A 14176-nucleotide genomic window follows, 5' to 3' on the forward strand; every position below is an offset into this window, starting at 1 on the left:
CTACTATGACGGCTACGAGGACTCGGCACATATTACCCATGGCGTAAGAAACTTCGCCCCTAAGGAACGCGTACGTTCATGAGCAGCCCGAAACAATATTTCAAATGCAGCATTCGGTGATGCTTTGATACGAGCAATAAAAAAGGCGCCTTACCTCGCCAAGTGCACGGTTCTTTGTCGAAACGAAGTTTTTTCAGCCGATATTGTGCAGCCACTGCTGTTTGTGCAAGCCATTACGCTTACCATGAGGTATCGTAAAAAGTGAGTAAACCTTTTAACGGTGGTTGTTGCAGTCATAGGCGCAACAACACAGCTTAGCGCCCGCACAAGGCACACAAATCAAAACGCGCGCTACGTTTTTGCGCCGAGCGTCGGTGAAAAATGGCGCGAGCGAAAAAGAAAAACACAACCAAAGAGTAGGACCCACAAATCTCTAAGTGCTAAGTGCAACTGTGAAGAAGACCATTCATCATGGAGAAAGTGTCGGAGACCGGGAGGGCGTGAAGGAGAGTGAGAACGGAGAGAGGAGGTCAAGCGCGTGGCGGCGAGTACAGTGGATGGCGGTACTTTCTCAAGATCAATAGGCTTTAGGCTAAACTGCACCTGCGCGCTCCCTTCTTACGGCTTTCGCAACGGGTGTAGTACATGGCTGTCGCCACTTGTTCGAGGGGGCTCTTCGACCCGGCCATCTCCCGCTGCTCCGTACAGGGCGCTCGACGCCAGCACACAGTTCGGGCGTGCTTCTCCACTCACCACGCGTTGAAAAACAAGTTGCTTAATCATTGAAGTCACACAAATGGTTTATGACATCGGTCATTCCTGATAATGCTGGGCTTAAACCTATACACCTATGAAGAGTGCACTTTGCTGGCAGTGTCACAAGCCCTGAAGTGAGCGCATGATCGCAGCCTCTTTGTGACAAAAAGCGGCATACCACACATCCCTTACGAAATCATCAGGGTATGCTGAATGCTTTTTTGTCCCATTTTATTTGATGCAAAAAATACGACCCTTTTTTGTACATTCTGTGCACCTGCTGCGATTTGCTTAAAGCATGCGTGGGGGTTGCTTTCGCGATATTATTGGGTGGCTTTTTTTTTCTTCTTTCAGCAGTCGCTGAACTTTCTCGCACTTTGAATGATGGTGCGACAATTGGAAGTGCAATCGTCCTATCATTGTCTGGTATCAACCCACCCGATGAGCGTCACTGTTTATTGCTTGGGTTCAAGCAGTTGCGGCTTCTTGTTTGGAGAAAACGTCTTGTGAAGTGGCGACATCCAGATCTTTGTCGTTGGTCTCCGCCTTTCCCTTCCTTGATGTTTGACATTAGGACCAAACTCATGAAGCAGAATCTTTGCGAGGCTTATATGCACTTGGACTCGTGTAGGAAGATAGAGTTCTCGAAAAGAGTGGGCGCGCGTGCGGTTACAATTACGTTTTCTGATGCGGAACGCAAGCACATAGTCCTCATCGCGCAAGTGTCTGCTGTATACGACTGTCCATGCAGACTTGTCATTGATGATGAGGTAGTCTCTCGCAATATTCTTTTGGCACTTGCCGCACAGCCAAGTAGTGTTTGGGATTGAGTGAGAAGGAACACCGGGTGTTTTCTCTGAATGGGACTTGTAATATGGAACCACAGGGATCTATCGACCGTGACGGAACACGGCAATAGTCCTTCACGCAGCTAATATATCTATGAGCGTAAAGCGCGCACTGAAAAGTTGTGCGACTTCCTTCTCGACTCAAAAAATCACTGTAGAATGAACACTGACAAAGCACCGATATAAATGCAACCATGGAGGGTAAATCCCAGAATAAAGCAAGCCGTACTAGATTTAAAAGGCGATACATAACAACCTGCTTGCAGCAATAAGCCACCGGAGAATTTCTACAAATTTTTCAGAAAGACTGAAAGTTGTGCGACTTCCTTCTCGACTCAAAAAATTACTGTAGACTGAACACTGACGAAGCACCGATATAAATGCAACCATGGTGGGTAAATCCCAGAATAAAGCAAGCCTCACTAGATTTAGAAGGTGATTCATAACAACCTGCTTGGAGCGAAAAGCCACCAGAGAATTTATACAGATTTTTCAGAAAGACAGCTGCCTACTTCCCAAAAAGTTATAATGTTTCCATTTTTCTCTTTCTAAACATGTTGTTCGACGAACTAGAAAGATAGCGCAGAACTGATTTGCACTACAGTTTTAGTTACGATGCAAGTGACTTGCGAGCGTAAGCAGCTGCGTACTTCGTTCGATTACTTCATGGGCGTTACTTGCAAATCAAATGAATGCAAAAGGTCTTGGGTCTCCAGAATAATTATTTCTAGTTGGTGCTAACACCTTGACAATGCACACCACCACTATCTGTGTGTGCCGTCCGAAGACGTTATTCAGCAGCAAGGGCCCTCTCCTTTTTTTCACTTTCTTTCTCCTTATAAGTAGTTTTTTAGCCATAAGATATACAACACAAGAACTTTTAAAGAAGTTGTCAGGCTGCAGACAGCAGCTATTACCGATGAAAACACTCCAAACGTATTTAGAAAAATAAAGAAAAAAAGGAAAATAGCTAGACAAGAGAAGGCGCGCTCGTCATTATGTGAGCGACCTCTCTTGATTGCAACGTCGTTGTCCGACGAGACCAAGGCCCAAAGGCGTTTAGTGCTCTCTAATTGCAGAACAGGTGCAGCATTGTTCTTTTCTCTCCCTTATCGTTGCCAGTAATTTCTGCCTTCTGAAGTACGCCTCTCATTTGCCGATTCTTCCGCATCTTCACTTAGTTTCAGCTTGTATTATCCACGAGCACATACATGCCTACATTAAGTGCCAAGCCGTCTGGTAAATTAGGTTCGTTTTAGTAGACGATCTTCTCTTTGTCCTCGATTTCTTTAATGGTCCCACTCCCCCTCTTGGTGAAGAGCCCTAATTCTACAGTTTCATGTCGACAAACTCCCTTGTGCTGTGTGTGCGGCGCAGAAGATGCAATGTCAGGGTCGTTACGCCCCTATCGCTTACTCATGGCGAAACATACTCAGAAAATCTCCTATTGTATTCGCAACAGGTGAGACGCTCGCTGGATTTCGTGCCGATCGGTTGTGCTCCCGTGATCTCTGACGACAGTGCAGCTCTTGCCGACTGACTCGCCATACGCCATTTCCTGACGCCCACAAGAGCTCTCGCTTAGTAGTGCCCCGTCCTTGGACTTGTGTGACCGTGTCCATCTTTCCTACCTTCTCCTTACCTGCGCATGTGGCTGTCACTGTGCCTCTATCTCTACACTTATAATACTTTCCTATCTTTTCAATCTATCCTTACCTCCATCCCTTGTGAGCTACTGTTGCGGTGTCCTCCCCCTGAGGGACAGTTATGGGGCTCTATTTTATCTTCGTTTCTTTTAGGAATCACTCCCCCCCCCTCCAGCGAGGCTGAAAGATTTGACGATACAGCCTCCAGAGGGCACAGCTGCTCGCTGGCTCTCTTCGTTCGCGCACGTCCGCCCGCGCCTAAATGAGTTCCTTGCGTTAAAACCAAGTATTTTGGTGGTGGCATAGGCGCGTTGTAGTTGACAATTCACTAGTGTGCGTCGCCATCCATGCACTTGTCGACGCGGAGGTCTTTCAGCGCGTTAGCTGGTCATTTAGAGCTGGCGTCTATTTTGCACGTGAACGTCGGTCAGACCGACGTCGTTCACCGAAACGCACCTGAAGTTCGCCATGCCATGGAAGCACGTTGCTGATAGAAACAAGCTCGACGATTAGGTGGTACGTTTGAACTTTAAATCGCAAGTGAGGGTCCACCATGCTCATTGCACGCATGATAAAGTGGTTGATTGAAGAAAAGAGGCACTCTTTCTGACAGCCTTTGCGAATGAGTAACTGTTTATTCGTTTGAAAAGAAAAAAATGTTGGCGTGAAAATGTGAGGAATTGAGAGAGGAATGCACGATAACTGTTTCAGTGAGGACACCCATTAATAAAAAAAAACTCGAGGGGGATGGGGCTAAAACAGACAGAGAGAGGAGAACATGGTCGGAATAAATAAAAGAGAAGTTAAAAGAAAAACTTTCTGACCCTCGAAAAGTATGAGCGCTAGTTAAGCGTGATGAGAAGCTTATAAAACTCGTGCTAATTTGCAACTTTCAGCTACTCTGGCGCCGGCATACGGCCACCGGCGAAAGCTGTGATGCGGTGATAGAATGAAAACTTGCCTGGCGACAACGTGCCAGCCGTGCTTCGTCGTTTTGTCGGACAAGTTGTTTCGCTTGCGGGAAAAGAAGTACGATAAATTTTGTTGATGCAAGGTTATAGAACTTTCAGCTTCAATAATGGGAAAATATTACAAGAACAATTGCGTGTGCTGCAGGCTGCGATGGTCAAACCGCACCGTAAAAGGTGCTATAAGCCTAATTGGGTTTCTTTTCGGCTGGTGACAAAAAAAGCTATGGATTATCGCACTGCACATATTGAAACTTGTCAGAATAACAATGAGGCCACTTCTGGGATGCAACAGAACTGCTTGGATTTTCTTTACAAAAATCACGATGCGATGAGTGATGAGATGGTGTAGTAAGGATTACGGGAGTCATTTCGAACACTTAGAAGTGCTCTTAAAGTTTAGTACCTGTTTGTTCTTTTGCATTTGGCCCTATCAAAATTTATTACCGTAGCCGACAATCTAGCCCGTGCCACCAAACTCAGCAGCACTGCACTTAGCGTGCTGTGCTATACCATGGTGCATAATCTTGAGGCAACCGTGGCGAGTGCCTTCTTTTTTCCTTAGAGAGGGAGTGGGGAGGAGAGTTAAATAACACGCTAAATACAACTATGCTTTCGCGAGTGAAAAACGCGTACCAGCTCGCCGCAACTGGCACATGCGAGCAGCATGAGTCGGTTGCGCAGCATGTTGCGCCGGCACCACCACAGTCCGCGATCAACCACAAGCCTGTCTAGGGTGCTCAAATTTCATTGACGTGATTGTCATTTCTAGTTTTATGCCTGCTTCGAGATACGCAAGCACTTTTCTCCACAACATCGATATGAAGATCGCCGCAAAGAATCCGGTTTGGCGAGATTGCCTGCAGTGCCGCATGTTTGCCCGCAAAATGTCCAAGCATCGTGGTTCCCAAGCTTGCTCGCAGCTTGTAAGCCAGCACTGTTTTGAATAAGTGAAATACTGTAGCACAAGTTTATTGGGATAAGCATTAGTTTGTTAGTGAGACTATTGTAACCCATCTTCGCTGGCATGAAACCGGCACCCTCGGTGAAGTAGATCGTAGTTGTAAAGAAACGACCGGTAGCACAAGCGGCCCTATTTCACCTGTCTCCCGTGTTGTTCACCATGGATTATATTCGGCCGCGCAATCGGCGAACTTAGTGGATAACAAGAATCTGCAAAGTTTGACTCACGCTGGATGCCTCATACGGTATTGCAATGTGACGGACGTCACCGAAACGAGTGCTACACGAGCGCGTCGGACATCGAATCTGGTGAAAGATCCCTCCACGTGTGCCACACTTTATGCACTCTAGCATGAGCTGCAGATGGCAATTTAAATGCCACGGAAAATTATTTCAGCCAAAAGCAGCGGCAACCACGCAGTGAGAACGCCTGTGATGAAGGCACCGCGCAGACAGGGGATCACCGCATCGACAGCCATATTGGTTTTCTTGTGGCGCCCAATATAGTCACTAAATGTTGCAAACGGTTCGATCGACCATAGCGGAAGCATGGTTCAGCTTAGGTCTTTTAGGGAGAGGGGAAGGGAACGCAGAAAGAAAATGTAGAGAACGTGGTGGGCGCAGCTCTCCTTTAGGGTACAGGTAGAAGAGAGTGAAGGTCCGTCAGCCCCACTCCCTCTTCACAAGAGCTTCTGCCTTTTATGTCATTGTAAAGTGCCGACTATGCACTCCCCCTTCAAAGGGCAAGAACCACACACCCAACGTTCGCGTGCCGAAGGCCGGGGGTGCTTCCATACAATTAAACAGCCGCAGAGTGCCGTACAATCCTCCATGCATGTGTCCGTTTGCAAACGCGCGCTCGCCCAGCCACGTCACGTCAAGCGATGAACCAATAGCGCGCGAGCGCTACTGTCGGAGGTGCTGGAACGCTCATCACTCTGTTTTCGCTCTCGCGTGCGATGCGGCACCCGCATTTCAAAATACAGGCACACTGCGTGATGTGCCAACCTCTGGCACGTGTATGCCCGTGCCTACGCGTCAAAAGTGCCTAGTCGCGCCTGTGGAGGAAAAGGGCGCGCAACCACTAGCACGCGTTAACCGCGTTAACGCCCACGCGCCCAAGGCCGATCCACAGTGTTGCTTGATCTTCTGGCTTGAAACTGTCCTAGTTCAGCACAGAACAGCGTGTTTTGAACTGGAGTGGGTTCGTACCACGCCGTAAATATAATAGCGTGTTAAAATATTGCTGGTGCTACACCCGGCCGCCATAGTTCTGACGATTTTAGAAGTAATTGACATCGAAGTGAGCAATGGAACTACAGCGGTATGCACCAGAAATCAACATCGGTGCGTGTGCCACTCCCGCGAATGGACATTCGCGTCTAAGATACTGTACGTCTATCATAACGGTGTGAAGGGTTCTCCTTAAAGGGGTGGGGGCAAAAATTCGTCACAGTGCCCCGTCTCCCTTCCGAATATGTCAATGTAGGGGCTGACTTAGCGCCCCCTCCCCCTTATGTTATTATATGGGGCAGACGTTGCGCCCCTCTCCTGTCTTCGGTGAATGAGGCGGCGGCTGCCTTCCTATTCAGGTTTATAAGCCACCGGGTTTCTATACCTGCACCACCAAATTTATTAATAATAACGTGAATATGCTGGCACCATCAGTACATTTACACTTCACATTTTATAGCACTTAACTTAATAATCACGCCTGAAACTTCATGATTTGAAGATTTAGGTCATAAGACAACATTTGAGTCCAGTGTAGCAGACCTTGGGCTGATGTTTGTGTTACAAATATCATCTAATGCAACAAAGCACATCTGGTTCTTATTGATACAACAGATATTGGTCATAAGGTGGGAACAAAATACTGTGTAGATTGCCTTTGGGCATTTTCCATATTCGAAATGTGCTCTAATGCAACCAACTCTGCCTGAAACTTTATGATGTGACAGATATCGGTCATAATATTGCAACTGAACTCTCTATGGAAAGCTTTTGAATGTTGTCTGCAGCCTAGAAGTTCTCTAATGCAAGAACCCACGCCCTAATCTTCGTTATGTTACGGATTTATCTCACAAGACTGTAATTGTGCCCGTGTGGAGGGATTTCGAATGATAAGTGCATAGGAAATAACCTCTCATCATAAGACTGCAACTGAACCCTGTATGGAAGACTCCTGAACTTTTCTTTAGTCAAAGTATTTTTGAAAGCGAGAAACCGCACATAACAGTTCATGAAGTCACAAATTTCGGTCATAATGTTGGAACTGAACACTCTATGGAAGCTTTCTTGACGTTGTCTTTAGTAAAGAATTCTCTAAAGTGACAACCCACACCCAACTGTTCATGAAGTCACAAATATCGGTCATAATATTGCAACTGAACATTGTAGGGAAGACTTCTGGATGTTGTCTGTAGTTAAAGTATTCTCTAAAGCGACAAACCACACTCAACTGCTCATAAAGTCATAGATATCGGTCATAATATTATAACTGAACCGTGTAGACAGACTTCTGAACGTTATTTTTAATCAAAGTAATCTCTAAAGCGACGAACTGTACATAGTTGTTCATCAAGTCATAGATATCGGTCATAATATTGGAACTTAACCCTCTATCAAGAACTTCTGAAGGTTGTCTTTAGTCGAAGTATTCTCTAAAGCGACAAACCACACCCAACTGTTCACGAAGTCACAGACATTGGTCATACTATTGAAACTGAACCCTGTTTGGAAGACTTTTGGATGTTGTCTGTAGTTAAAGTATTCTCTAAAGCAAAAAACCACACCCAAGTGCTCATAAAGTTTCAGATATCGGTCATAATATTGAAACTGAACCCTGTACAAAAGGCTTCTGGACATTTTTTTTAGTCAAAGTATTTTCTAAAGCGACAAACTAAACCCGACTGTTCATGAAGCCACAGATAGCGGTCTTAATATTGGAACTGAACCCTGTATGGAAGACTTCTGGATTGTTATTTTTAGTCAAAGTATTCTCTAAAGCGAAAAGCCGCACAAAACTAATCATGAAGTCACATATATATGTCGTATTATTGGAACTGAACCCTGTATGAAGTACTTCTGAACGTTCACTTTAGTCGAAGCATCTTTTTAAGCAACAAACCACACCCAACTGTTCACGAAGTCACAGATATCAGTCATAATATTGGAATTGAACCCTGTATGGACATTTCTGGGCATTGTTTTCAATCAAAAAATTCTCTAAAGCGACAAACCGCACCTCACTGTTCATGAAGTCAAAAATATTGGTCATAATATTGAAACTGAACCCTGTATCAAAGACTTGTGAAGGTTGTTTTTAGTCAAAGTATTCTCTAAAGCGACAAACCACACCCAACTGTTCATGAAGTCACAGATACGGTCATAATATTGGAAGTCAACCCTGTATGGAAGGCTTCTGGATGTTCTTTTTAGTCAAAGTAGTCTCTAAAGTGACAAACCGCAACCGATTGTTCAAGAAGTCACATATATCGGTCATAATATTGAAAATGAACCCTGTATGGCAGACTTCTGAACGTTGCCTTTAGTCAAAGTATTTCCTAAAGCGACAAACCGCACCAAACAGTTCATGAAGTCACAGATATCGGTCATAGTATTGGAACTGAACCCTGTATGGAAGACTTCTGAATGTTGTCTGTAGTTAAAGTATTCTCTAAAGCGACAAGCCACACCGAACTTTTCATGAAGTCTCAGATGTCGGTCATAATACTGGAACTGAACCCTGTATGGAAGGCTTTTGAACATTTTCCACAGCCAAATGTTCTCCAATGCAATAAGACACACCATACACCTTATGATGCACTTGATATTAGTGATAAGATTGGAACCGAGCACAGCGTAGAGCGCTTTCGGATGGCATATTTATTTATTTCCAAATATGGCAGCCCAATGCGAGGCTACTGCAGAAGTGGTGTACATAACTACAAAATTAAGGCATTTTAACAGTAATGTCACAATAAGTGTGCCAACATAAACAAATATCACTACTCTCTGATTGCATCCCGGTAAAAAGCGTGAGAAATAGAACATTATTGTGATACAAGTGCCTCCAAAATGTCAGACACACTGGTATCACGAACCAAACCAAGTATATCATTCTAGTGTTTTTAAACTTTATTTGAACGTGTTAGAAAGCACTAAAATCGCTCTAAGCTGGAGTGTGATATCTGATGAGTGCTGTCTTGAAGACTTTTGCAATTTTTTGGTAGTTTAAATATCCTTTACACCTACAAAATGCATCTGAAGCTTCTTGATGAGACAGATATTGGTTATAAAATTGCAGCCAAGCACTGCATGGAAGGCTTTCACATGTCATCAGTAGTCTAAATACCAAGTAATACAATGAAGCGTGCCCAAAATTTTTGATAAGACAGATATCGGTCATAGGATTGCGCCAGAGCACTGTATAGAAGTTTTTGGCAAGTTTCTAACCAAGCTTAGCGGAATATTTCGATACTTTGAATATGCTTAAGGTAATGCGTATAAAAAACTTGACCGAAATGAAGCAGTCTTTGCAAACACAAAGATTCATTGTTTGAAACTATCTCATAATTTCTTCAGCTCATTACAGTCTGTAGGAACAGATAAATACATCCACAGTTCTGAATGGCCTCATAAGTCACATGAGGCACTTTTTGCACTTTTTCTGAACAAAGTGCAGTAAAGTACTAGTGAACCTTCATTCATTACTTGCATACATGTGGTGACCTTCCCTTCTTACTATAGTGTCACCGTGCTGCTGATTTGAAATCAGGTGCTTTTCACAAGATTTTCAGTTATCTGTCCAGCTGTAAACGAAACGCGTGTTAAATTATATTAAACTGTAAAACGAGGGAGAAGCGCCATTGTATGCCTATAGCTATGAGTTATAGAATGAAATAGAAGTTCAGATTTTTTGTGTTAGAATGCTTCCAAATAACGTATGTGCTACTGAGCGTCGCAGAGAAGCAGAACAATCGAGAAGTGAAATATCAAGCAATACCAGAAGCCCTTAATCATGCAACTTTCTTTTTAGATCACCACTGCAATGCACCTTCAAGTTTGTATCTTGTACGTGACTGGAAATGAGAACGCTGATAGCTGAATGTGTCAGCGTCGGTGGTATCCGACACGGAGTTACATCACACTGCTACCAATCAGCGCACGCTTGTTATTAGCTTGGTAACACACGGAAACGATTTGCACCGAAATCAACAAAGGTTTCAGCGTCGTACAATCCGCGAACATACTTATATAGGTACGTACGTTTTCACATCACCGACTTGTGTTCACTAGTGCGAGGTTCGTTTTCAGCGATGGTGAATATTGATGTCAAAAACAAACACAGTGTAAATAAAAACTCCGCGTGCACTACGCGACGTTTCGGGCATCGTATATAGAGTCTATGTTGCAACGGAAACTACCGTCGATTTTTTCCAGCCGATGTTTCTGGCATGAGCTGGTTCATACAAACTCCACGGTTGGGCCCTACGGTGGATGCAGATGATACCACTCTGAATATCCTCCGTGGTAGGCGAGGGCTCACGCTCAAAGCTTCGAACCTCCTCAGTCTGTTTACACTCGTTTTTAGCACAGAAAATCATAGATCTAAGCGCAATATCACCGACATGCTCCAGTAGTCTGTGCAATGTTTTCGCTCGGCTGACGATCGCACTCGGGACCGGCACAAGCACAGCCGACCGCCATTCACTGGATTTGTCGGCGTCGCTCAAACTCGGCACAAAACCGCGTCACGCTGGTAGCGCTCGCAGTCGTTCGTAGTGTCGTAGTCATTCTAGTGTACGAAGCGGTGTACGCGTGGCGAAAATATCAAGTCTGGCTTGATCTCTCGCACCTCCGACGGTGACGCCGAGAGGTGCATTTGACGCTTTTGACGCGTAGACACGACCATACACGTGCCAGTGGTCGACACTTAATACGCGAACCGGCTCTGGTACTATAAGGAGTGGGACTCCGTCCCCGCGCCGACGACGTAAAGTACGTTACCGTCATCCCGTTCTTCAAAAAAAAACGGGTCGGAAATTCTCTCTTCTGACAAAAACCGATGGCGTCACGGTGACGAGAGGAGGCGTTTACTCGTGCGATAGCACAGTGACTTACATTTCGATCTTCGAGCAGCGTGTGTTCGCGGAGTGCTAGGTCCCAGAAACGACAGCCGATCTGATTCCCGCACTGGCCGACTGTAAAACCAAAATGAGGAGTTTGTTTCACCACGTGCAGAACGCTGCATATAACGGCATTTTTGCGCGACAGTTTTAAGAGACAGAATGTCAGAGGGACCTTATGAAGCCTCTACCTGCTCCAGTACTGTATTGCAGGTGTAGTTTTACAATGAAATGCTTTTAGCAAACCTCGGCGACTTTAAGCGTATCTATCTATCTATCTATCTATCTATCTATTTATTTATTTATCTATCTATCTATCTATCTATTTATCTAAAGTTTCCTAATGTACACTATTTGTTTGTTTATTGATACTATAATTCTTAACAAGCTCTTACAGGAGCGGGTCGAAAATGATACAGAATGATTATAGATATGTGCACATCTACCGAAAAACAAGAATATATTAATAAAAGGGTAGTAAAACTAAAGAACAATCAAACAAGACAGGATAACTACACAGGCGACTAGTGGAAACTCTGACACTAGTGTCTATGGGAGCTGAAACCAAGAAGGTTATACTACAGCTTTTAATATAACCTCCTTGGTTGCAATGCACGGCGCTTGAGTGAGCATGCGAATGATGGGTAGTCGTATTTTTCTAAACCTAGTACTTCTGGCCTGCCTCTGGCTCCGTGTGTGTTCGAGTGGCTTGGAGCTCTTTTTTCACGAAACGAAATTATCAAATGTTCAATGGTTGCGCTTCATCACCTTCTACTTTTAGGCTTACCATTTCGAATCAGGTCACAAAGTTCAAAAGAGTTTGTTCTTTTTTTTTGAAAACAAAACCAAAACCAGCTGTTAACAGCGAATACTAGGCAAATTCGTGTACTCTCCATCATTCCCATGGTCCTTGAACCATCACAGCGCCACAGTCTTGTCTAGTTAATTTTAGTAAACTAAGCCTGTCTATCTATCGATACGCCTGCAAAATTTTAACTTTCTTAGCCATCACGATAATAGTATCAATAACAAATCAGGTAACTAATATAATGACGGTATGGTGTGCTTAAATGATTAGTCTTAACATCACAATTATTAGACATGTCATGAATATTATGATTTACATTTCATGGTCTTGCAGCTCTCGGGGTAGTTTCGTTCACAAGACTTGTTGCAAAACTGTATGGTATCACATGACTGCATGGGGAGAACACAAGTTACAGACCCTAACGTGGAAATCATGACGAGCATGTGATGTATGTTATGACAACACGACAGGCTCATGGTGCGCTTGCGGTCGTTTCCGTAACTTCGCATATACCAAACTTAATATTACGGGACGTGAATGAATTACGAAGGTACATGACTGGTGAAAACATGATAAATCATAAGATGCGTGTCGTACTAGAACAGAACTACATGCCGCACTCACGATGCGCTCGCGGCCATTTTACTGGCTTCACATATAGCAAATTTTGTGTTACGTGTCGTCAATGGATGACGAAGTTATTTGATCGTTGCAAACACGATAATCAATGAATGCGTCTCTTGTAAGAACATGGCAACATACCACGATGAAGATGCACTCGAGGCCGCTTCACTACCTTCACATATACCAAATTTCTTATTACGTGACTTGAATAGATGACAAAAGTATATTGCATGTCTAAACCTGTTAATCATGACATGCGGGTTATTTGAAATATCACTACATGCTACGCTCACAGAGTGCTCCCGGCTATTTCGCTAACTTCACTAATACCAAATTTGTTATCAGATGACGTGAATAGACGAAGATAATTACGACAGGTGTAACCATGATAACCACGACATGCGTGTCATGTGAAACATGATTACATTGCACGCTCATAGCATGCTCTTGGCCGTTTTGCTAGTTCCACATATACAAATATGGTAATATGAGACGTGAATGAACGACGAAGAATAATGACACTTCCAACCATAATAATCATGGTACTCGTAAGTGTCATCTCAAACATGACAGCGCTCATAGCACGCTCGCAGCCGTTTCACTAGCTCAACATAACAAATTTGGTCTCATGTATGTGAGCCATAGACGTGAATAAACGAGGAAGGTAAACGACGCATTCAAACATGATCATCATGGCATGGTAGTCGTGTATGGCAGAATTTATGTCCGCCTCTTTACGTTGTGCTGACTTTTAAGTGACATAACAGCCTTCCTCATTCGTGCTTTGAATACCACCGATTCTCACTGTGCGTGGGATTTGCCAATCTTTAGAGACAGAATGAACTCACCTTGTACGACTATTGACTGCGACATCTCGTAGACCTAGCGATCACGGAGAGGCAAGACGTACTCACGCGGCTGCTGCTGCTGCTGATGATGATGATGATTCTACAGTCATGGCTCGTACCCACTCAGGGGGATCGGCTAAGAATCGATGACTCTAGTCCGTAAGTTTTTTTTTTTATTCAATAATGAAACCTACCGCCGGAAAAAAAAGAAAAAAGTATAGACACCCTAGGCATAACGAAAGTAGTGGAATAGTTGTTTGTCACTCGTTCAGACCAGACAATTATTCAATACCTTGAATAGCAATCAGCATGGTTGAACAAAGCCCCTGTGTATGTTGAAAGTTTTTTTTTTGAGCAGGAAAAATAATCACGCAAATAAAAGCTAAATTCTTTTACTTTCATTAGGGTACTTGCAAACTGCATAGAAAACGTTCTCGGGGCTGAAGCCCAGATCGGCAGCACCGAAGGAAGGTATATTTTCTTTAGCGAAGTTCAGCCCTAGGCTAGCGAATGGGAGGACTAAGAGTGTTTTCCTGAGCAATTTGTATCGGCGACGTGATAAAAAAGAGTGCTCTATTGTTTCA

General features: G+C 44.1%; 1 protein-coding gene across 1 annotated transcript in view; it reads right to left on the minus strand.

Moving 5' to 3' along the window:
• LOC142776517 (tubulin epsilon chain-like) overlaps positions 1-13617 on the minus strand; it is a 43288-nt gene extending 29671 nt beyond the window's left edge. Inside the window, exons 1-2 of the mRNA XM_075880329.1 lie at positions 13593-13617; positions 11308-11387 (exon numbers count right to left, since the gene is read on the minus strand). Coding sequence (XP_075736444.1) covers positions 11308-11387; positions 13593-13617 — 105 coding nt within the window. The remainder of the gene's footprint in view (positions 1-11307; positions 11388-13592) is intronic.
• Positions 13618-14176: the final 559 nt, after the last annotated feature.

Source organism: Rhipicephalus microplus, chromosome X, assembly GCF_043290135.1.
Source record: "Rhipicephalus microplus isolate Deutch F79 chromosome X, USDA_Rmic, whole genome shotgun sequence".
NCBI classification, from domain to species: Eukaryota; Metazoa; Arthropoda; class Arachnida; order Ixodida; family Ixodidae; genus Rhipicephalus; species Rhipicephalus microplus.